At 42.0% G+C, this 23,185-nt stretch overlaps 2 protein-coding genes across 2 annotated transcripts in view; one reads left to right on the top strand and one right to left on the bottom strand.

Moving 5' to 3' along the window:
* Window positions 1–19,852, bottom strand: part of MOB3B (MOB kinase activator 3B) — a 203,659-nt gene extending 183,807 nt beyond the window's left edge. Inside the window, exon 1 of the mRNA XM_012454624.2 lies at window positions 19,773–19,852. The gene's annotated coding sequence lies outside the window, so the exon portion shown is untranslated. The remainder of the gene's footprint in view (window positions 1–19,772) is intronic.
* IFNK (interferon kappa) lies at window positions 14,470–15,069 on the top strand. Its single transcript, XM_021672847.2, is given in 3 exon segments — window positions 14,470–14,654; window positions 14,656–14,912; window positions 14,915–15,069. Coding segments are annotated over 3 exon segments (597 nt in total).
* Window positions 19,853–23,185: the final 3,333 nt, after the last annotated feature.

The raw sequence follows: 23,185 nt of genomic DNA, 5'->3' as shown, positions 1-23,185 counted from the left end.
TGTGTTTAACTCATTTTGTCAGAAGCCAGAAATCTTTAAAAGTCTTTCCCAAAAACAACTATTTTGAGAGGTTATGGTTGTGATGTTATTAGGTAAAAGATTTTCATCTTTATTGGACAAAAAAAGAAAGAAAAACATAAGACACTCAAAACACTTTATTTTATACTTAAATAACAGTTTAGTAGAAAATCAGGCAGCCTTTAGTTCGGTGTGAACTTTGCCAGGCTATGTAACTTTTTGCAGCCTTGGTTCTTCAGCCATAAAATGGGGATGAAAATGCCCATCCTGCAGCATTCTGTTAGTGATAAAGTGAAGTAATGCATGTACTGGTAACACCGTGTTCCATGCATGGTTCATGCCCAGTGTAGCATCAGCTGCAGATGGTACTGAAGGATATACCTGTTGGCTCTTGTAAGAAACAAGCTCCATGGGTTCTGCTTTTTAAAGAAAGCACATGACCTACCAAAACAGATTTCTTCAAAGGAAAGTATGCTTTAAAAAAAAAAAAAAATTAATCACTTACCTCTTATTTATATAGCCTTGAAAAAAATTTAAATCCTTCGTTTCAACACTACTTCTCCTACTCTTTCAGAAAAGAAATCACTAGAAAGCTGCCTATGGCTGACAACTCCAATTCTCTCCAGAAGGATTTTTTAAAATCTCTATTGGGCATCTGTAATGTGCCCCATTATGCCAGCCCAATCCCTGAGCCAACTTATACCATTCTCATTGCTAGACTGTTTCTTTTCCAAATAGATCAGAGATGGGCTAACTGTTCACCAAACTAATCCCTCTCCTTCCTGAGCACCTGACTACATTTCCTGATATCCCTTGCACTTAGCTGTGACTATGTGACTAAGTTCCAGCCAACGGCATGGGACTGACAGTGTTGTGCGTCCCTCTAAGCATAACCATGTAACCTTCCCATGCACACTCTTTCCTGCTCTTGCCCCTTCGCTCCAGCCTGCTGACAATTAAAAAAGCCCTGCAAACCTCATAAAGGAAGCCACATGGAAGATGGCAGGGCCACAAGAGGGAAAGGGTCTGTGTCCTTGATCACTGCTTAAAAAAGAGCCAGCTGCAGCTCAAGTACCCTGGTTTTCAGCTGGGTATACATGAGGAATGCTTCTATCATGTTGGGGCCATCCTATAATTTTGGATGGTTTTTACGGTAGCTGGTGTCTGGGGCATCTGGAAGTCCTGAGATTTCTGCAGAACATTTTAAGATTATTTATGAAAATAATAAATCTAATTATTGTGTACCAAGTCAGAGACTCAAATACTAGCTCATAAAATAACTAAATAATGTACAACTAAAATACCATTATAAACTAGGTTCTACTCTATATAAACCATCAGAGATGTTAGAAGTTTAATGAAAATATTGCTGAAGGTTGAATTTTCTATGTTTCAACCTTAAAGCACAGAAAATTCATTTCATTTATTTAGTTTTCCTGGACACAAGAAAGTCTGGCATTGCTTAACTCCAGTAGCAGGGACATCTTCATTTACCCTATTAAACACCATTGTTTCATGGTGTGTAGTTTCTGTCAGAGCATTAGTGCAGATAGACATTTCTGAGTTTTTGTTTTTAAATCAAATTAGATTTGTCCTTGTCAGCTATAGACTCTCATCTATATTTAGTAAATAATAGATTAGGATCACTTTCTTAACTTCATAATTATATGATTATATTCCATGATTTGACTGTAGTTATCCATGGTTTAAATCAATCATGAAACTCATTATTTGTCTAAATGTTAAAATGTATATGAATATGCATTTGTTCTGTGTACACACAGGAAAAACATCAGGAGATACTCTAAGAAATTTAAGCCTCAGGCCAAACCTGGGAAATTCAAGCCTCAACCTCAACCTAAGACCAATTAAGTAAATTATTTATATCACTGGCTAAAGTATAAGGGAGCTAACCTAGTTTCAGACCATCCAGTTAAAGATTGAATGCCAAATGAGATTATTTACTGATTACCAAAAAACCATCATGTTAATTCAATAAAGATCTCATAATTAAATACATTCTCAATGGTACTTCTGCAAAACTGCCTTTGGTGATCACAGATGATAACCTGAACCCAATATATCCTAAGTAACGTACCAACACATGTCTCATACCAATGTTATTCTTTCCACCTTGACTGCTCCCCCTTTAATCTAAGCCACCACATCTCTCACTGGGCCTGCTGAAATACCTGCCCTCGACCTGGCCTCCTTGCCTCCACTCTACTCTGGCCCTTCTCCAAACTGTCCCCTACAGGGCCCCCAAAGGGATCTCCTTCAAGCACACATCATATCATACCACTCTCTTACTTGAAACTCTTTCATATGTTTTAACTGGTCTTAGAACAAAATTGGAACTCCATCACGGCCTGCTGTGCCTGCCAGTCCCAACCTATCCTGGTACCAACCTCTCTATTCCCATCACTCCAGCCCAACTAATCTCCTTTGTATCCCTTAAATACCCCAAGTTTTGTCCATCAGGGCCTGTAAATTTGCTCTTCCCTCTGTCCAAAATGCTCCCTTCCAGCTTTGTACATAGCTGACTGTTCTTCACCCTTCAGGTCTTAGCTCATCCCTGTTTATTTCCTTCATAACATTTTTTTTTTTTTTTTTGACAGAGTCTCACTCTGTTGCCCAGGCTGGAGTGCAGTGGTGCAATCTCAGCTCACTGTAACTTCTGCCTCCCGGGTTCAAGCAATTCTCCTGCCTCAGCCTCCCAAGTAGCTGGGACTACAGGCGCATGCCACCACATCTAGCTAATTGTTTGTATTTTCAGTAGAGACAGGGTTTTACCGTGTTAGCCAGGGTGGTCTCAATCTCCTGACCTTGTGATCTGCCTGCCTCAGACTCCCAAAGTGCTGGGATTACAGGCATGAGCCACTACACCTGGCCCATAGCACTTATAAAGCCCTGTAATTTTATTGTTCTTGTTTGAAGACTTGGACACACTATGAGGACATGAAGCTCCTCCATTCTGTTTTACTACCTTGTGTCAGGCATCACCTCCTTAGAGATGAAAGGATAAATGAATGGATAGATGGGTGGATGGATGGGTGGGTGGGTGGGAGGGTGGATGGATGGATGGGTGGGTGGGTGGGTGGGTGGGTGGATGGATGGAATAAACATGTAGTAGATACTTTCAGGATTATTTGACCCAACAACTGGAACCATCCATGAGAAACTGTATTATCACATTTAGCAATGAGTCATTCTGGCAGGGATGTATATAGGGCAATCCCAATTTCTGCTCTCGTAAGTACATCCCTCCTGTGAATATAAAGAAGCTTTAACTCTGGGACCATTCATATGGCCCTTTTCACACAGTGAGTTCTACTCTAAAGGAAAAATACTCAATTGTACAGAATTGAAAATTGGATATCCCAGTATTTAATTAACTATAATACTTGGGGATATAAGACTACCCTGGCTTTTAATTCTAAGATATCCAATTTATGAAGAAGTTCTTTCAGATAAAATAAAGTCAACTCAATGCAGAATAAGACTATAAGCAAAAAAAAAAACCAACAACAACAAAAAAAAACCACCACCACCACAAGCAGCTTTCTTAGGTTACTATATAGATTCCTATATCTGGAACTATTCTTCCTGGAGGTGATACAGCAAATCAAACCACCGACAGTGTGGAAATCCAGCATGCACTTCATTTTCGTTTATGGCACTGGGTCAATCTGACAGAATAGTTTGTTTTCAAAGTTCTGACTAAATGGAAGAGAGTTGTGTCTACAGATTGTTTTCCCAGAAGTTCCTCTGTATATATAATAGGAAATGCAGGATTGGATCTAGTCAAGGGCTAGTTAAATGTCAGGGCAGTCTTTCCACACTGAACACCACGGAGAATGCCAACATATGTGACCACGCTTTTCCCCACTTTGGGCCATGATGAAGAAATGCTATCCCAAGCCAGCAGAGCAGCTGAACTCCTTTCTGCAGCTCAACACAAGAAAAACCAATGACCTCTGCAGAATGTCTGCCAAGGAACTGCACGCCTATTGGCAAGGAGACATCAGCCTACAAGGAGGGAGGCTGTTAAGAATCAGCCCTTCCATGCATGTGCTAGTGGTTACTCCTGTAAGGAAGTCGCTAGGGTCTTTACAGGACATCTCACAATGCTCCCTTTTTGAAGGCCCACAGGAGAAATTCCTCCCAGAGCTCAGTACCAAGAAAAATTTTGCTTCTCCTAAAGACTTAGTTTTGTTGTTGCTTCATTTGGCCTTTTGGATACTATCAATACTTTAACAGATCATATTATCTCTGTTTGTAGGAAGCCCTGAGGTTTGCAGCCCTCTACACTATTGACATTGGACATTATGACATGCATTCTTACATTTAAACTGTGCCCCTGACTTCATCCTGTATTTTTACTTTTGTTTTCCCTCAATTCTGATTTCTTTAATCTTTGTTCTCTTGCATCATATATATATATATATATATATATATATTTTTTTTTTTTTTTTTTTTTTTTTTGAGACAGATTCTTACTCTGTCACCATGTTGGAGTGCAGTGGTGCAGTCTTGGTTCACTGCAACCTCTGTCTCCTGGGTTCAAGTGATTCTCCTGCCTCAGCCTCCCAAGTAGCTGGGATTACAGGTGTGCACCACCATGCTCAGCTAATTTTCGTATTTTTAGTAGAGATGGGGTTTTACCATGTTGGCCAGAATGGTCCCAATCTCTTGACCTTGTGATCAGCCCACCTCATCCTCCCAAAGTGCTGGGATTACAGGTGTGAGCCACCAGTGCCCAGCCTCTCTTGTATCACATATATTTCTGTAAATGGTTTCAAATCATTTTGAGAATGAAAATGGCTAGTAATGTATAGATACACACAATGGATTTTAAGCCAAACCCTCTATGGACCCTAGTCCTGTAAAAAGACAATGTGGCCTCGGAGATACCTAGGCTTGAATTCTGATTCTGTGAATTTCTAGCTCTGTGAATTTGGTTAAGTCACTCAGTATTTCCCAGATTCCATTTCTTCCTCTTTAAACTGAGGCTAGTATCATCTACATTGTATAGTAACTGTGAGAATTAAAGAGAATGTATCTAGAGCACTGGCACTTAATAATTGTTAAATTAACATTATTATTATTATTAATAGCGATACAGATTATTACCAAAGAATACTTAAAGACAGTATCTGGCTTGTCATGTTGACAGGCTTATGAACACTAACTACTCATATAGCACATCTCTGCCCAAAAAAGACCTGTGGTTAAACACTTCCATACCAGCTCAGTGTCTCCAGCCCTTCTTGCCAACATGCTAGGTTTGTTGCAAGATCCTCTCCCCATTAAGGCTCCCTGTACCATATCCCCTGTCATGGATTGAACTGTGTCTCCCCCAAAAAAACACTGAAGTTCTAAGCCCCAATACCTATAATTTAACCAAAGAAACAAAATATAACCAAAGAAACAAAATTCTTTGCAAATGTAATCAAATTAAGATGATGTTATTCTGGATTAGGGTAGGTGCTAAGTGTAACAAATACTGTGCTGATAAGAAGGCCACCGAAGGGCCACGCGAAGGGACACACAGATAAATGAAGAATCAGTGAAGGATACATGGAGGCAGAGATGATGCATCTAGAAACCAAAGAACACTAAGGACTACCAGCAAGCACCAGAAGCTAGAAGAGGCAAGGAAGAATTCTTGTTTAGAGGCTTTGGCAGGAGCATGACTCTGATGGCACTTTGATTTTGGACTTCCAGACTCTAGAACTATGAGAGTATAAATTTCCATTGTTCTAAGCCACCTTGGTAATGGTAATGTGTTACAGCAACCCTAGGAAACAAACAAATCCCCAAACTCCTACAGCCCCAAGTGGCACAAGTAAAGAAACCAGGCGAACTTGCAGTCCAGGTGACATCTGCCAAGAACTCCACACATACATGCCTGCCAGTAAGATGTATTTCACGGGCAGCATATACTAAAAGAGCCCAAAGAGTTTGACTGTAGGCTTCAATGAATTAATTATTCTTTCTGAGCTTAAATAATCACATCAACCGGAGGGCATTAGGTCTAGATCAACAACGGCAAATACAGCTTAACTAAGAATAGCCGGATTACAGTGTTATGTTGAAAATTCTGTGGAGTCATCTGGGTAAAGATGCAGAGACAAAAAAAAAAAAAAAAAACCAGAATATTCCATCCTCATTCTCCTTATGCTTGTGACCATCCTCTTCAGTTTCCTCTCCGGCTGCCCACTCTAACATAGCAGATTCTTAGGGTTCTGACACTAAAGTCTTATCACCTACAGCTTCTGTGGATACCTTCAAATCTATTTCTCCTGCTAGCATCAGTCTTCTGCTCTACTCTAGGCCCATATATCCAACTGCTGGATAGACATCTCCACTTAGTTATCTCAGACAATTCAGCAACTTGTCTATAATAGAACTACCCAGTTGCTCCCCTAAGCCTGCTCTTCCTCCCACAGGCTCTCTTTCAGTTGGTGGCACAGCCAATACCCAGCTAGAAAACTGAGCTTCTCCCTAGTCTATTTCCTCCTTCTCACCTCCGCCTCCCATCCCAAATCAATTTCCAAAACTTGCCAACCTCTTACTTTCTAAGCAATTCTCTTCTTCTCGATACCTGCTATCACTGTCCCAATTCAAACTCTTATCAACTCTTGCCTTTTAAGATTAAGACTAGGTATCACTGACTCCAGGAACCTCGGCAAGAGACTACATTTGTCTTGTTTGCACTTGTGTTCTTGGAATTTAACATTGTGTCTAACACTGTAGGCAACAGATGATGATGGAAACTATCATTTATTGTCCACATTCTATGTACTAGATTCTTTCTCAGCACTTTACATCTCCACAATCACCCTTTGAAATAGGTACTCTTATTAGCCTTGTGTACAGATAAAGCACAGAATGCTCAAAGTTACACAGTTCTATCAAGAGGCAGAATGACTGAACTAATCTGATATCCAATTTAGATTAAAATATACTCATAAGATAAAATACTGAAATGCATATCTATTCATTCAATAAATATTTATTGAGTATACGCTGTGTCCTAAACACTGGGGATAAAATGGAAAGCAAAGAAAACAAACAAGTGAGTACATAAATAAATTAATTTCAGACATGGGGAAAAGTCTAGCATCTCTCAGGAAACCCATTCCAAGCCTCTTCTCAGGCTACATAGGGGCAAGGATGTTGGCAGGAAGAAAAGAGACCCCTCCTCACTTCTTCCACCCTCTTGCTCTAGAAGATTATTCCCAGATACCACCCCCAACCTCAGGCATTGTTCAGACACTTAAGAAATCCTAAAATTTGCAGCATGTGAGTCCTCTGCCAGGCTAAGTAAGCCCACTGAAAATTTTCTATCACAATACCTTTCTTTGTTCTTCAGAAATGTCAAGAAACCTTATGACCACATGCCAGCTGATGGTAATTAAAAGAAGACACTGTCTTCATCTCCACTACGCCAACTCCTTTTTAAATGTTTATCCAAGACAAGAGGACATTTCTGTCCACCATCCACGGTACTCTTATCATTTCTTCCCAACCACAGCCACGCTTGGATGTGGTCTAGGAAAAAATCCACATCTACTCTCTGAGTAAAGAGAAGGATTATTCTGGTAGGTGACATCCATCTTTCATCCCTGCCATCTGAAATTCTTACTAACCACTCAGAAGTAAAAGCCCCATTTGGGCTCAAAAGGACAGAGTGAGGTGGCTCACACCTGTAATCCCAGCACTGAAATGAGGATATGAATGGAGGCTGTTCTGGTAATCCTAAAAGAGAAAGTAGGTTTTACTGGTGGTGCACATTTATTTACTGAAATACTTATTCCACCATGCTACATTTCTTTTTATCAGGGATTCTTTTCTCACAACTCAAATTATTCCTGGGCAGGAAGTTACTATGTGCATAATCTTCAACTGGGCTGGAAAAGACAACTAGATATTAGTTTGTCCAAAGAGCCCCTCTAAGGTTGATATGATTAAATGACAGCTACAGGGAGCATCATGTACAAAAAAGTGGCAAAAGGAGGTGGTGGAGAGGAATGGTCTTAGAACTTCTCAGCAGTTTTACCTATGCAGGTCATTACTCAATCAGATTTGAGAACTTTAAGAAATCACATGGCAGTTTTTGATTAAACAAACATTTACTGTGTAAGATGTGCCATGGATACAAAACTAGGAAGGACCCATTTTTATTATGCAGGGGAAGATATATGAATCAAACAAGCAATACAAAACTGTGTGATGTCACTAGAGTAGTGGTACAAAAATGCTCACGATCTAACCAGCCTCAGGGAATCCCAAGGAGAATGCACCAGAATTAGTAGAGGACATCAAATGGCCACCTAAGTTGCCATCTACCATTCTGTAAACACCTCGATTTTCCCCAACGTCTGACTTTGTGCTCCCCATATCCCTACAAAAAAAGCGCTAAGCCACCAAATAACTTTACTGTCATTAAGACATGGCTTCATTGTTATCATTCAGTCACCCAACAAATAATTATTGAGCACCTACTATGGGCCAGGTGCTGTGATAGCCTGGCCCTCTCACAGGCCAGGTCTGGTGAGCCATTTATCCTGGACCTCATATCCATAAAGGGCTAACAATATAGATTTTTAATATTATCTCCAAATGATATCCTATATACAGTCACAAAGATATACTTCTAGGATTCAACCTCAAAGCATAGCACAATTTTTATAATCCCGTTTTGGCAATTTAAAAAATAAACATACAAGTCCTCCAACTGCCACCCATGGATATGATCCAGGTCTCTCCTATTCCCTGTGGGCATTTAAGAGAAGGCAAATGAGCCAGTTGTTATACCTTCCCTCACAGAACTTATCGTTTAGTAAAGAGAAAGGTGTCAAGCAAGGAATACACCAAACTGATAATTGTAGTTGCCACAGAGAAAAGCATGACATATGAGGCTGAGTTGTTAAGCAAAGCTTTCACTCACTCTGAAGTGTTTGAATTTTTACAATATGCACATATCCATGTATTCCCTGTATAGTCATTATCAGTTTCTCTATCAGGGACATCATTAAGAGAAGAGCCAAGAAAGGGACCAGAGGACAAGCTGGCCCCAAATGAGGCAGATCCCAATGCTGAGGCAGTGAGAATGAGTGAAACATCAAGTTGCCAGAGGTGACTGTGTTGTTCTGAGGATAAAATCGCTGCACACAACACTGTGGTGACCATCCTCTGCAGGCCCCATGGGAAGTACTGCTAGGCCTGGACACAAGGCTTCCTTCCCCTCCCTGGGCTCTCTACTGGGTTCAATCACCTAATGACCTTACAAATGGAACAACTTACATTCAAGGATTGAGTAATGTGGATGATGTGTTACTCTTGCTCTGATTCAAAACTTGTCTTTTCATGGAAAGCAATAAATTTTATCTATAGATGACAAATGTCCCTCAGCTGAATCACATCTATCTTGTCTAGACCGAAATGTCTCAGGCTGGGCGTGGTGGCTCATGCCTGTAATCCCAGCACTTTGGGAGGCTGAGGCAGGCGGATCACAAAGTCAGGAGTTCAAGACCAGCCTGGACAATGTGCTGAAACCTCATCTCTACTAAAAATACAAAAATTAGCTGAGTGTGGCAGTGTGCATCTGTAATTCCAGCTACTGCGGAGGCTGAGGCAGGAGAATCTCTTGAACCCGGGAGGCAGAGGTTGCAGTGAGCCGAGATCCGAGATCACGCCACTGCACTCTAGGCTGGGCAACAAAGCAAGACTCTAAAAAAAAAAAGTCTCATCTCCATTTTGTCAAATTGTGCCTTGTCCAATACAGTTAACCTCATAATCCACATAGACACCACACAATTCCAGAGCAGCTCCTGCTAACCAGCCCTCCCTCTGAGGAAAGCCTGAACATGTATAAACAATCTTAAGCCATGCCAGGGAAATAAGAACAGGTATCATGGAAACCAAATTAGCATGTCAGTGCATAGCCTGCTGATGACAGACTAAGCAGTCATCAGCAGTCATATGCCAAATTTAGGAGTCAAAATGTTTCCTTACACTGTCATTGTTTTCAATTTTCTGATTATATTTTGAGATACATTCAGATGGCATGGCTTTACAGAACAGAGGCATGACCAGACTGATTATTCAATAATGCTTCTAATCAGAGTGATTATATGTGAGTGTATAAATGGTGTATGTTTGTATATGTGAGTACTATTTTGTTTTAGTATGACAGGTGCCCTCTTTGGCGTGCACAGTTGTTACGGGTATGTGCACATGTAAAGCCAGCATAGAGAAATGCAATCAAATGCAACTCTGAGGAGGCGGAGGAGTAGCAGAGGAATGGCTTTCTGCAGGGGATGTCACATCTGAGCTCTGTTCTGAGAGGTCAATGAGAGCTTGCATGGCAGACAGGGTTGCCAGATAAAATAAAGACACCCAGTTAAATCTGAATTTCATAAAAACAGTGAATGACTTTTTAGTATAGGTATGTCCCAAATATTAGATGAGTGTTCTGTATTTTTTTTTTTTCGAGACGGAGTTTCGGTCTTGTTACCCACGCTGGAGTGCAATGGCGCGATTTTGGCTCACCGCAACCTCCGCCTCCTGGGTTCAGGCAATTCTCCTGCCTCAGCCTCCTGAGTAGCTGGGATTACAGGCACGCGCCACCATGCCCAGCTAATTTTTTGTATTTTTAGTAGAGATGGGGTTTCACCATGTTGACCAGGATGGTCTCGATCTCGTGATCCACTCGCCTCGTGACCTCGTGATCCACCCGCCTCGGCCTCCCAAAGTGCTGGGATTATAGGCGTGAGCCACCACGGAGTGTTCTGTATTTTTATTTGAGAAGACAGGCAATTCTAATGGTGAGAGAGGGACAGATGTGTATGCCAACCATCTTTCCTTGTCATGAACATTGTCAACATCAGCATCTATTAACATTTAAAGAACAGGGGGAATGAGGTCCACACTCTTGGGAAACCCTAAGAATTCCTCCTCCTGCCTAAAACACTCAGAACACGCCTGCTTCTTCAACTACAGGCTCCTTGAGATCATGCACTACACTTCATTCCTCCTGCTTCAGGACCTAGGCCAGTGACTGGGATGTCATAAACAATAAAAGTACATTTTTTGATAAATGAAAATATAATATGGAATTACAGTAAAGGAAGAAAATTTGGGGTAAGAGGGCTAAAATTGACAAAACTGTGCATGGCCAAAAATACAGGCAACTTCAAGATGAACGGGAATAGCCAAATGTGCAGCCATCTCCAACACCAGTGAGCAGAACTTACCAGAGTACTAAGGCAATTGAACAATCTTTTAGCTTGGTTGGTATCACTGAACTGTGTCAAACTAGTGAAAAGTATACTAAGCGCCAAGGGCAATTTCAGGGAAGTGTGGGAGTGCACTCAACTGGGACTCAGTTGTATTAATTATACAATTATCTATTTTTTAAAACCCATGTTTAAGGAGTCCAAGATATTGTAAACCCAAAATGGGGAATAACTGTTCTAACTGGAACAGTTCAAGAAGTTTTAGGTAGAGAAATTAGATGAGGTATATAAGAAGCTATGGACCTCAGAGAGGCTTTGCACTTTATAGAACCCGTGTGTGTGTGTGTGTGTGTGATTATAAATACATGTATACAAATATAAATATATTTTTAATGATAAGCTGCAAGAATAGTATATTCCCACATACTGTATGTTATTCATATCTACTGATTAGAACTGAGATTTAGGGAGAATCTACATTTTCTTTCAAAATACTCTAGAGTAGAAATGTTTAAACAAATAAAGTAGTATTGATCTTATTTCAGATGCATAATAATTTTTCCTTTTAAATGTATCTTCTTTTAAAAATAGCCTTTTTTTTTTTTTTTTTTTTTTTTTTTTTGAGACAGAGTCTTGCTTTGTTGTCCAGGCTGGAGTGCAGTGGCACAATCTTGGATCACTGTAACCTCCACCTCCCAGGTTCAAGCAATTCCCTGCCTCAGCCTCCCAAGTACCTGGGATTACAGGCACGTGCCACCACGCCGAGCTAATTTTTGTACTTTTAGTAGAGACGGGGTTTTAGAATCTTGGCCAGTCTGGTCTTGAACTCCAGACCTTGTGATCCAGCCGCCTCGGCCTCCCAAAGTGCTGGGATTACAGGCTTGAGCCACCGTGCCCAGCCCAGCCTTTGTCTTATTAAATAAGAAATACTTGCTGACCATAGAAAACTTAAAAAGTCTAGGTAAGTAAAAATATAAAAATAAAAGCCACCCATTATTCTTCCAGTTAGAGATAATGACTCAAAATTTTTGCATATATATATCAAGATTTTTTTCTGTATGTATATACATATGTCTACATTTAACAAAAGTGGTATCAGCCTCTATATACAAATATAAGCTTGTTTTTTAAGCCACAAATTTATCTATCCAAGTGACCAAATATATTCTCACACATGATTTTTACTGCTCGCACATATGTTTTCTACTGATGGCTTACTTAACTAAGTGTTTATTGCTGAACATTAAGATTGTTTCCCATTTTTGTGTGACAAACTTCCTTACAGCTAAGTCTTTAAGGGCATCATCATTATTTCTGGGGAATCAATTCCTAGAGGGAAAATTGCTGAGTTAAATATTATGTATATTTTTAAGGCTTTTGATCCATATTATCATTTTCCTCTCTAGGAAGGGTGTGTCAATTTACAATGCTATATAAAAGGGCTTGTTTTCTTAATAGTCTTCAAATTTGGTCACCCCAAGAAATCTGTCCATGAAATCAGAATTTATGTAGATAGAGCATATAGAGTAACATATATAATTTCTTTTTTCCACAGGAAACCTTTCCCAAAAGCCAGGATTTTAAGAAATCCCACTTACCAACAATTAGCCTTTGGTGCAGCCAACTGATTTAGACAGGAACTTTTTTTTTTTTTTGGTCAGTCAGAGTCTTGCTCTGTCGCCAGGCTAGAGTGCAGTGGTATGATCTCGGCTCACTGCAATCTCTGCCTCCCGGATTCAAGCAATTCTCCTGCCTCAGCCTCCCATGTAGCTGGGACTACAGACACGTGGCACCACACCCAGCTAATTTTTGCATTTTTAGTAGAGACGGGGTTTCATCATGTTGGCCAGGATGGTCTCGATCTCTTGACCTCCCCCTTCCGCCCACCTCAGCCTCCCAAAGTGCTGGGATTACAGGCATGAGCCACTGCGCCCAGCCTAGACAAGAACGTTTTAAGCCAACTTTACAGTCTGCCATGTTTGTGGAACTGTGGTTATTTATCATTCTACAATGACTTAATTGCAAATGTATGTATATCTTTTTTTTAAAGATGATATTATAAGCTAGCTTTGTTTAATGACAACCCATTTTAATCTACTGGAGAAAAGAATCCATTTGTCTTAACCATAATCAGAGGAAAGTTATTTGGTCAAACAAAGTAAAAACCATAAATGATGGATAGCCATCATTACCACAGTAACATTGGTCTAGCTAGGAATCAGCTTGGCTAAATGGGTGACTTCCTACTCATATACATCCTCAGTGCACAACAAACACAGGAGCAAACAAAAGCCTTTACAGAATCCAGAATCACCAGGCAAGAAGAAATAATAATTAAGCAAAAGTTTTAAAATACTACCCCTAAAAAAAAAAATGATACTACAAGAGAGAAGTTAATGAGTCAGAAAGATATTCTCAAATATAAAGCCCACTCCAGGACTTTTAAGGAAGATACCAGAGGCATATGGAAGGCCAAGTCCAGGATGGATTTAACTGAAGAAAAGGATATTTAGAGAACATCAACATTTTCTAATGCAACAGAAAACCAAGCCAGCTTAGTCTTCTACTTAGTAATTGCCATGCTAAATTGACCAACTTTATTCTTCAACTTTCTGGGGATCCAGAAAAATCAAACAAAAAAGAGAAAATACCCAAATATAGAAGCCTACTTTAACAAAATCAGAAAAACCTAAACTATATTGGGCTCTGGTGACCCAGCAATCAAATAATCACAGGCATTTGGTTAATGTCTATGGTTAGCTCTGAGAGAGGATGTTTAGCTATAGCGCCAGGTACAAAAAATATATTTTCATGAAGGCTCACTCCCTCTTATGCAATAGAGTTGAGTGAGTGTACAGACTCACAGCTTTCGGCTTTCTGAAATTCCCGGCATCAGTCTTGTTATGATGATTCCTTAGTGCTGGGATGGATCATCCAGCCATGTAAGGTAACAAGATTAACACTTTGCTCATTAAAAAAAAAAATGTTATCACTTCCAAACTCAGTGTAGTAATCCAAAGTAAAAAAAAAAAAAAAAAAAAAAAGCCTCAGAGGCAAAGGAAAGGGGCCGTCAACCTTGGTAACTGTAAAATGACGAATGAGAAAACTCCTCCTGCTGAAGACACTCACGTATATAAAGGGAAGGAATACTTCAAACATCATTGCCAAATCCACATCTTCTGGATTTTTTAGCTTGAAAAAAAAAATGAGCACCAAACCTGATAAGATTCAAAAGTGTTTGTGGCTTGAGCTCCTTGTGGGTCTGTTCATTGCTGGCACCCAGTCTCTGGACTGTAACTTACTGAATGTTCACCTGAGAAGAGGCACCTGGCAAAATCTGAGACTTCTTAGTATGAGCAATTCATCTCCTATAGAATGTCTACGAGAAAACAGCTTTTGAGTTGCCCCAAGAGTTTCTACAATACACCCAGCCTATGAAGAGGGACATGAGGAAGGCCTTCCACAAAATGTCCCTACAGGCCTTCAACATCTTCAGCCAACACACCTTCAAATCCACTTGGAAAGAGAAACACCTCAAAGAAATCCAAATAGGACTTGATCAGCAAGCAGAGTACCTGAACCAATGCTTGGAGGAAGAGGAGAATGAAAATGAAGTCATGAAAGAAATGAAGGTGGATGAGATAAAACCCTGAGCAACCTGGAACTGAGGAGATATTTCAACAGGATAGACAATTTCCTGAAAGAAAAGAAATACAGTGACTGTGCCTGGGAGATTGTCCGAGTGGAAACCAGAAGATGTTTGTACTACTTTTACAAATTCACAGCTCTACTCAGGAGTAAATAAGGTATATTTTGGGAATTGAAATTCCTGTTCCCTCCGAAATCCCTTTCTCCTTCTCTTCCTCCATCTTCTAAGGATTACTGTGCTATTCTGCAAGCCTGTCCTCAGTTGGATTGGTGGCCTGGGAACACAAGGGACATTCACCACTCTAAGGAGAGGTAATTCCAACCATTCTCCCGGTGACCAAGAGTCTTGTTAGAAAGTTTTTAAGACAGGTTTAAAGGAATAAGATTCCCCTTCCATCTTCTCTTCTCTCTTCCTCTTTTCTTTGGCCATTTTGAAAGAGCTTTGCTGTACCACCTGTGAACTTCACCAAGACAAAGTCTAGAGGATAGGGAGAAGAGAATGTTGCAAAACGGTAACATTTGAATGACTTAACTGTTTTGCCGTCAGTATTGTTTATCCTTTAAAAATTCAGCACAGTTAAAGAGCTTATACATGCTCCCTAGAGTCCATACCTTTGCTTTTCTCACCTCCTGCTCAGAGAAAAAAGGTTGACATTTCTGGCCCATTTGCTTCTCAGCTCGTTTTGTTTGAATTGATGCTGTTTGTAGAATGGAATTTCATTATTTTAACAGAGTGAAGATCCATAGTGAAATTGGATGAATGGTTCAATTAGATGACCATTAAGTTCTCATTGAACCTTTGAGAGCCCATGATTCTAATGCAGCACACTCTTCATTCCTGATGTATATTGTTTGATTCCTCCATCTACAGGCATGGAAAATGCTGCAGAAAAGTATATAGTACAGTATCTGTCTTTCACTGTTTATGTGCCTGAAATAAAATGTCCAGAGTCATAATATGGAACAATTTTACATTAGATTTTCCTAGTTAGAAGACTACGGCCGGGCGTGGTAGCTCACGCCTGTAATCCCAGCACTTTGGGAGGCCGAGGCAGGCGGATCACCTGAGGTTCAGAGTTCGAGACCAGCCTGACCAATATGGTGAAACCCTGTTTCTAAAAAAAAAAAAAAAAAAAAGAAGAAGACTACATTCTGTGAGTTAATTTAACTAGCTATTTCAATAATACATGATACTTTAATATCTTCTTTCTTTTTAAAAGTTATTTTGCAGCCAGATTACCTAGATTATTTACTTTTCTTTTATGGCCCTTCATTGTAATAATTCACCACCTAGCTCAGATGGATTTTCTCTTCCTCTCTCTCCTCTACCCCATTTCAGAACCATCTACCTTCAAGCAAGAATTAACAGAGACTGTGGCTATGCAAATGCACAAAAAAGGGTGAAAGGTACCTGGTTCCGCCCTTGGAAGCCATTTCCTGCTCATGCCATAAAGAGCATGCTGCCGAATTGTTCAGATTCAAGATTATTCAAAGTGCAGGGCTCAAATGGTATAGCCAAAAGTCTTATGATAAAAGCGAGGCAAATTTCAGTCAAGAAGTTGGAAGAAATGTTTAAAAGAACAGGAACAAATTGTGAATCATGGTGTATGCAGGCTATCAGCAGGAGGATCAGACAATAAAATGAGTTAGTGCAAACCACTTAGTAAAAACAGCTATCAGCAGAGTTGTTCCAAATTACAAATAGTACTACAAGCTTGTAAAGGAGTTGGGACATGTAAGCTAGTTAGCAGAAAATATACCCTTGCTACTTTTCATGAATTTCTCTAATAAAGCTTTTGCCTGCTCTCTCTATTAACTTTACTGGAATGATGTCAATTACTTTAGTCATTTATGGTGGCAGTCCTGCCAAGTGTTTTCTATGCAGGAGAAAAGAGAATGGCTGAGAAAACTGTGCACTTCCAGTCAATATAGATTTTCCGGTTGTGTGGCAGGGGTAGAAGAACAGTATGCTTTTATAAAGAACACATCTGATCAAAAGAAAAAGGATAACATCTCCACTGGAAAAAAAGGCAAGGACACAAACTGACATCATCGCAAAGGAAGAAATATTACAGATAATATGAAAAATGTTTAATCCAACTTGATTTTTTAAATGCAAAATATGACAAACTACTCCCCTTCCATCAGTATGGCAGAAATGAAAAAGAATTATAATATAAAATGTGAGTGGGGTGTAAGGTATAGGACACAGGAGCCTTTGTGCATAACTGGGGAGAAAGTAAACTGGGACTTTTTCTACAGGGAAATATGGCAATCTCAAATATCCTAGAGAAGGCATCAACCCCTGTGACCTAGGTATCATGTCTTCAGAAATTTATTCCAAGTAGATAAGATTGTTCACTGGAACCTTGTTTATAATATCTCCCCCTTTTATATTCATTTTCACCTATCAATATTTTTTATTTTTCCCAGAATGGTTTTTTTGGGGGGAAGTTTTTAATTCTAACAGAAACTGTACAAGCTTAGCTTCCCCTATCATTTGCCCTGTTTTTCTTAGTGAGGTAGACCAGTGATGCCTTTGGGTACTTCTTGAGTAACTTTGGTCATTTTTGTTGCTTCTGGGTTGCTGCTGTTGCTAAATTTCAAAGGAATCCTTCCTTGGGGATAATTTTCATAATGGAATTCTTGTAAAGTGCCTTTCAGTACTTCAAAAATGTTGTTTTCTGTTGCTGGTTCCACCGTTGGTAAGGTAAAGAGACATAATATCCAGAAATCACTAGAGAAAGTGCTCTGTGTGTCACATTCCCGGCTTAGCAGTCTCGCTTCTTTTTTGTTAAATGGAAAAGCAAAAGTTCTGTTAAGTTGGCAAAGGGAAAACTCTCAGAACCGTGCAGACCAAGCACCTGGTATCCACTGACAATGTCTGAGTGGGTACATAGATCCTAAGTGTTCCACATAAGCCTCTTTCTTCCCCTGTGTTGAGGAGGAATCAAAAGTGTAATTGAGCTTCCTTGGAAGAGGGACTGGCTGGGGATCCCACGGGAAAAGCCGGCAACAGCAGGTCAACTGCAAGGCTATAGTGAGGTATAGGTTCCAACAGGTGCACAGTCTCAGTCGGCCTCCCCTCAGAGGCAACACAAGTCGCTGGGCACCGTCTGGGGACCCTGCCTTCTCGAATGGCTACACTGCTTTTGCCCTAGTTCTTTAATCAATAATCCACACTCACTAAGAATGAACACAATGTGTAAGCATCTAACTTGCGCAGGGAAACAGGGCCGCCTGCAACCCAACAGGCGCACGCACAGGGGAACTCGGGGCCATCCTAAGCCACTTGTTCGCTGGGACGTGGAAGAGGGAACAGTGCTCTGGCATTATCTGCGTTGTGTCCTCAGTCCTCTTTTTCTACAATGCAGAAAGGGGACTTGGGATTTAAACTTCGAGTGGTACTCAAAGCCAGAACTCCACGTTCATTCCGGAGTGAGCCATCACACCACTATTCCCCGGCAACGTCATGAGGCTTCCTCATTATTTGCATCTAGGTTCTCTTTTTGGCGACTAGCCTGCCCTCCCACCCTTGGAAACTCTGGACCTCAGAATCTCGGCTTTCCTCCTACCAGAGGTGCCCTGATCCCCTCCCACTGCCCTGGCAGCGGTCCAACCCCAACGCCTTTAGCTAGAGATTGAAATCCTCTGGAACCAACCATGAGACACTCTGGATTGGGGCGGAACCCGCTACCACTGTCTCGAAAGCAGCACCCTTCTCGGATTTGCGCCCTTTGCGGCGCGCTTGGGCTGAGATCTGAGAAATGCGCCCCGGGCCACAGGCAGCAGCGGAGGCGGGGAAGATACAACTTTCCCTCCGCCCTCTAACCGCAAGGGCGGGGTGGGGCGGCCTCGCTGGGGTCCAGCTCCTCCGCTTCCCCAGCTGGGATCCCCTGCTGGAGCTGGCGTGGGGGCCGAGGAGGGGGACCAGAGGGTCTGCCTTCTCTCCCCAAGCCCCACCAGATGTTGGAAAGGCAAACAATAGGGGAAACGCGGAGAAACAAAAGGCCATTTGCCACGATCCCAGTCGACAGCGCCGCAAGGTCCCTGCGGGGAGGGTCAGCGGAGAGGGTCGGGAAAGAGGGCGAGGGGGCTCCCGAGAGATTTAGGGTCTCTGGTACTTGCCAGGCGCCAGGGGTCGGCGCTTTACCCTCCCTGCAGTGGTTTGAAGGTGGGAAGGGGCAATCAAAGAAAAGTTGAAGGGTTTTCACCTTCTTCCCCAGTTCAAGGAAAGGGAGGGGCTGGGATTCCATATGTTTGACAGTTGTTGGCCCCAAAGTTAAGCGCGATTTGTACGGCCTTTCTACGCTCGCCACCTCCATGAGGCATCATCAGCCCCGGGGGCGACCTGGCGGACCGCGCGGAGTTCCCCGACGCTGCCCCGAGCCGAGACTCCTCCCTCAGGATCAGGACGCCCAAGCGTGGTCCCCCGGCCCGGGCGCACTTGTGTAAAGTTTGTCTTCCCGCCACCCCACAGCCCAACACGCACCCCGCAGGCGTCCGCGGCTCGGGATGGGCTCGGAGGCAGACGCACCCCGAAAGGAGGACGATCTTATTGATTTATATGTTTTCAAATCAAGGCCACGGATCCCGGGGTGGAAAGTGGGCGACCGTGGTTCCTGCCGGGAAGTGCGCACGAGGAGCCGGCCCAAAGCCCAGGCACCGGCAGGGGTCCGAAGCGGACTCCAGCCCCAGAAGCCCGCGGCCGGCCGGCAGGGGACAGGTCCGCCGCCTCCCGCACCTCCCGCACCCGCGCCTAGGTGCGCCCCGCACCTCGCTGCCCGCCTGGAGGAGATCCTGAGCGAGCAGCCACCGGGCTGCGCCGCCTCCCCTCGCTCGGAGCGGGTTCTTACTCACCGTGGCGTTTTACCGCCAGCCCAGGGCCCGGTCGGCTCCCTTCGCCGAGTCAGCGGCAGCCAGCGCGAGAGGAAAAGGTTGAGCTCGAGGCAGGTGGGGCGTCGCTTGCCAGTCCACGCGAGGGACTCTGCGGCCGGTGCGCGCGGTCCCAGCGAGCCAACCGGCGGACGGGCGAGCGCCTGGCTCAAGCTGCAGCCGCCGCCGCTCCGGAGCAGCCCCCACAGGCACCCAGCGCGCCGCGCAGCCGGCCGGGGCTCGACTGTCTCGCGGGGTCGCCGAGCGGGGACCCCTGGCGGCCGCCTGAGGAATGGCAGCTCCGTGGGGAGAAAGGTCGTCTTTGGGATCATCTTCCCTTCGGAAAGAGATGGGAAATGACCGGTCTAAGGGGGCTCCCAGCCTTGTGGAAAAGACACTGACCCTCGGGCCAGGGCAGGGAAGAAGGTGTCGGGTCAGAAAGGATGCGCTCTGCGTCCACAACGGCCACTTCCAAGGCACCTACAGAGGGGAAAACCGTCTGCCTTCTTCAGGATTTTCTGATTCTTGAAAAATATCATGAACTACCTGACATAGAGCAGAGCATTAATCATTGGAAAATACTCAAATTCTAGCAGATTTACTAGAACACACTGGGAGTCACGGACCAACATGGATTTTAAAGCCCAACCCACAGCCTGCCACTATTTGTGTGGTCTTGGTCTATCTACAACCTTAAAGCCTCAGTATTCTCCATAAATTGGCGGGGAGCAATATCTACCTTGCAGGGTGATGGTTACGGGTAAACTACATACAAAACATTTTTTAGTTTATAGTAAGAGTTATCAAATATGAGCTTCCTGCCTTCTGTAGAAAAAGAATGGGATCGTTCACATTTTTCTATTCCCCCTATGATCACATCTTAATGCATATCGAATGACAAAGTACTGCATTCCAGCATTCTTACGACACCCTCCAAAGAGGTATGGAACTATATTAAGTAGAAATTAGGATACAAAGAGAAAGCATCCCTCCTCTAAAAGAGGTTTCTGCAGCCAACTACGAAATGAGACCTAAAATCACACACATTTTTTGCCATATCAAGTCATCTCAGATATTGTAAGAAACGTTTCATAGTCATGACTTAATGACATTAACCCTGGATTAAATGACTCTAATTCTGTGTCATCTGTGTAATATAAAGATATAGATTGTGAATATAAGACTCAAGTATGAGAAAACTGCCAGATACAAAAACACAGCCACTAAGCAGTATTTCTGTTCATCACCAAGGAATCTCATTTCCAGAGTGCCCCGGTTTTTAACAGGATGAACTTTAGAGTCAGACAGATCCATGGTAGCTGAGTCTAACCTTTCTGAATCTCTGTTACCTCATCTTATAAAGTGAGAATAATATAGGTAGCTGTCATTTAATGAAGGAATGCGTACAACATGCTTAGCATAACACCTGTCACACGGTAAGTGTTCCAAGGTCACCACCTATGGTTCTTTCCAGCATATAGTTTTCATGCCACCCACTTGTAGCCCCTCCCTTATGAGTTTAAGAGACCCCAGCAGGTGTTATACTCACACACACACAGGCTTCAATGTCCCTTAAGATGTTATTTGTTATCTTCTGGAATTAGGGACAGAAAGAGAATATTTTCAGATAGTTCGGTATAGAATGAATAACATTCACATTCCTTGCCCAAGTCAGTACAGATTAATTTCCATCATTTCCAACTCACGCTTTATATATTTCCCATAAGAAAAAGTCATGCTGGTCTTCAGTAGTATATGAAAAAAAATTGCAAAAGGATTCTTTTGCCAAACCACTTCATTACAGCTTTCTCTTAGAGAATACCAAAGGAGCACAGGGATACTGGAAAGGTGTCACCATAGCAACATCATAATAGACAGATGACAATAGAGTAAAAGTGAAGAAAGCATATTTGCATAGTCATTGACATGCTTGGACCACCAGTCATATTGCTCTGGGCAGCAGTGCTCAGAGTTCAAGGGCTACTCAAAGTAAATTTGGTGAGAGCCTATTTCTATTCATTTTGGCTGAGTCTGACTACCCAGTTCATTGTGTTCATGTGTGCTAATTGCAATTGTTACAGGCAGTTTACTAACGAACAACAGACATCCTGAAGAGTCCTTCCTTTCATCCTAAGCAATGTGAGTTCACAAATCTAAATATGTACCTAATAAATCTTCAATAGTAAAGCATACTGCCTCCTTACCTGCTTCTATTTTATTTTCAAAACCCTAAATAGTCACAGGGATAGACAAATTGTCTCAATGCTTATGGGAGCTTCTGTGATAACGGAATTTATGTTAATGAAATCTGGGTACTGAAAAGAAACAAATGTGCATGACTTCCCCTAAGCATTGAGGTAATGGCAACTCAAATAATAGCAAATTTATATGTGATATATATAGATTTGTAAATATATAAATATATATATAGACATATAAGAAGATATATATATACACACACATACATAGATTTTAGAGACCACATATATCTTTTAAGCAATTTCAAACCATACAAGAATCCACGTAGGATCTTAAGGCATATTTTCTGCTAGCATACTTCTCAACATTTATAATGACACTAAATGTCTATAGTCATTTCCTCTGAAACGCATATTACATCAATCCCATTTTGTGAAAGTGGAACTAAGGCATAAAAAGGTCAGAGTTCGGGAGCTGGGAAGAATGTATGACAGTGTTCAAAGTTGTTTCAGTGACGGCTGAACAAGATAGTGCGGTTTGGAATCATAAAGGACAATTAACTGCCTTCTGCTCTATAGGAATCGAGTGAATTTTCTTTCCCCAGTTTAAAAAAAAAGTATTGAAAAGAGACTATACTCTTTCCTCCTGCTCTTAGAATCTGTTTTGTTTATAGTGACCCAGTGCTCCTTCATATGTGTCTATCAGATGGTATTTTTTTTCTTATTTAAAAATACCCAAATACCCATGTGGTTGAGGCTGCAGTGAGCTATGATTGCACCACTGCACTCCAACCTGGGCAACAGTGAGAATCTATCTCAAAAAAAAGAGTAGTTTGCGTCTTTAATAAGTGACCCTTCTCATGAGATGAGCCTGCTGTTTCTGCTCTGGCTTAACATAAGCCAAATGAGGTACACTTGTGATCTGCCTCAGCATTCTGAGTAATGGAGAGGAGTTCTCTCACTACGAAACCGGTCAACTTAGATATGATCCAAAAAGGTTAGTTGCCAGAAGAACCAAAGTCTAAGAGAGTCACATCTGCAAGCCCATACCCTGGACCTCAAAATTAATCCTAGAGTGAGACTTTAGCATCTTTCACAAACAGAAAAATCAGACCACTGTGTGCTCATTGGTTTTGGGATGTTGTGCTTTCAAAGCAATTAATGCAGAAAGACATAGAAAGAGAAGAGGCTAGTGACTCA

The sequence above is a fragment of the Aotus nancymaae genome, unplaced genomic scaffold (genome assembly GCF_030222135.1).
Source record: "Aotus nancymaae isolate 86718 unplaced genomic scaffold, 86718_ANA_hifiasm-v0.15.2.pri h1tg000003l, whole genome shotgun sequence".
Lineage (NCBI taxonomy): Eukaryota > Metazoa > Chordata > Mammalia > Primates > Aotidae > Aotus > Aotus nancymaae.
The sequence above is the reverse complement of the archived record's forward strand: the minus strand, read 5'-3'. Positions and strand labels throughout refer to the sequence as shown.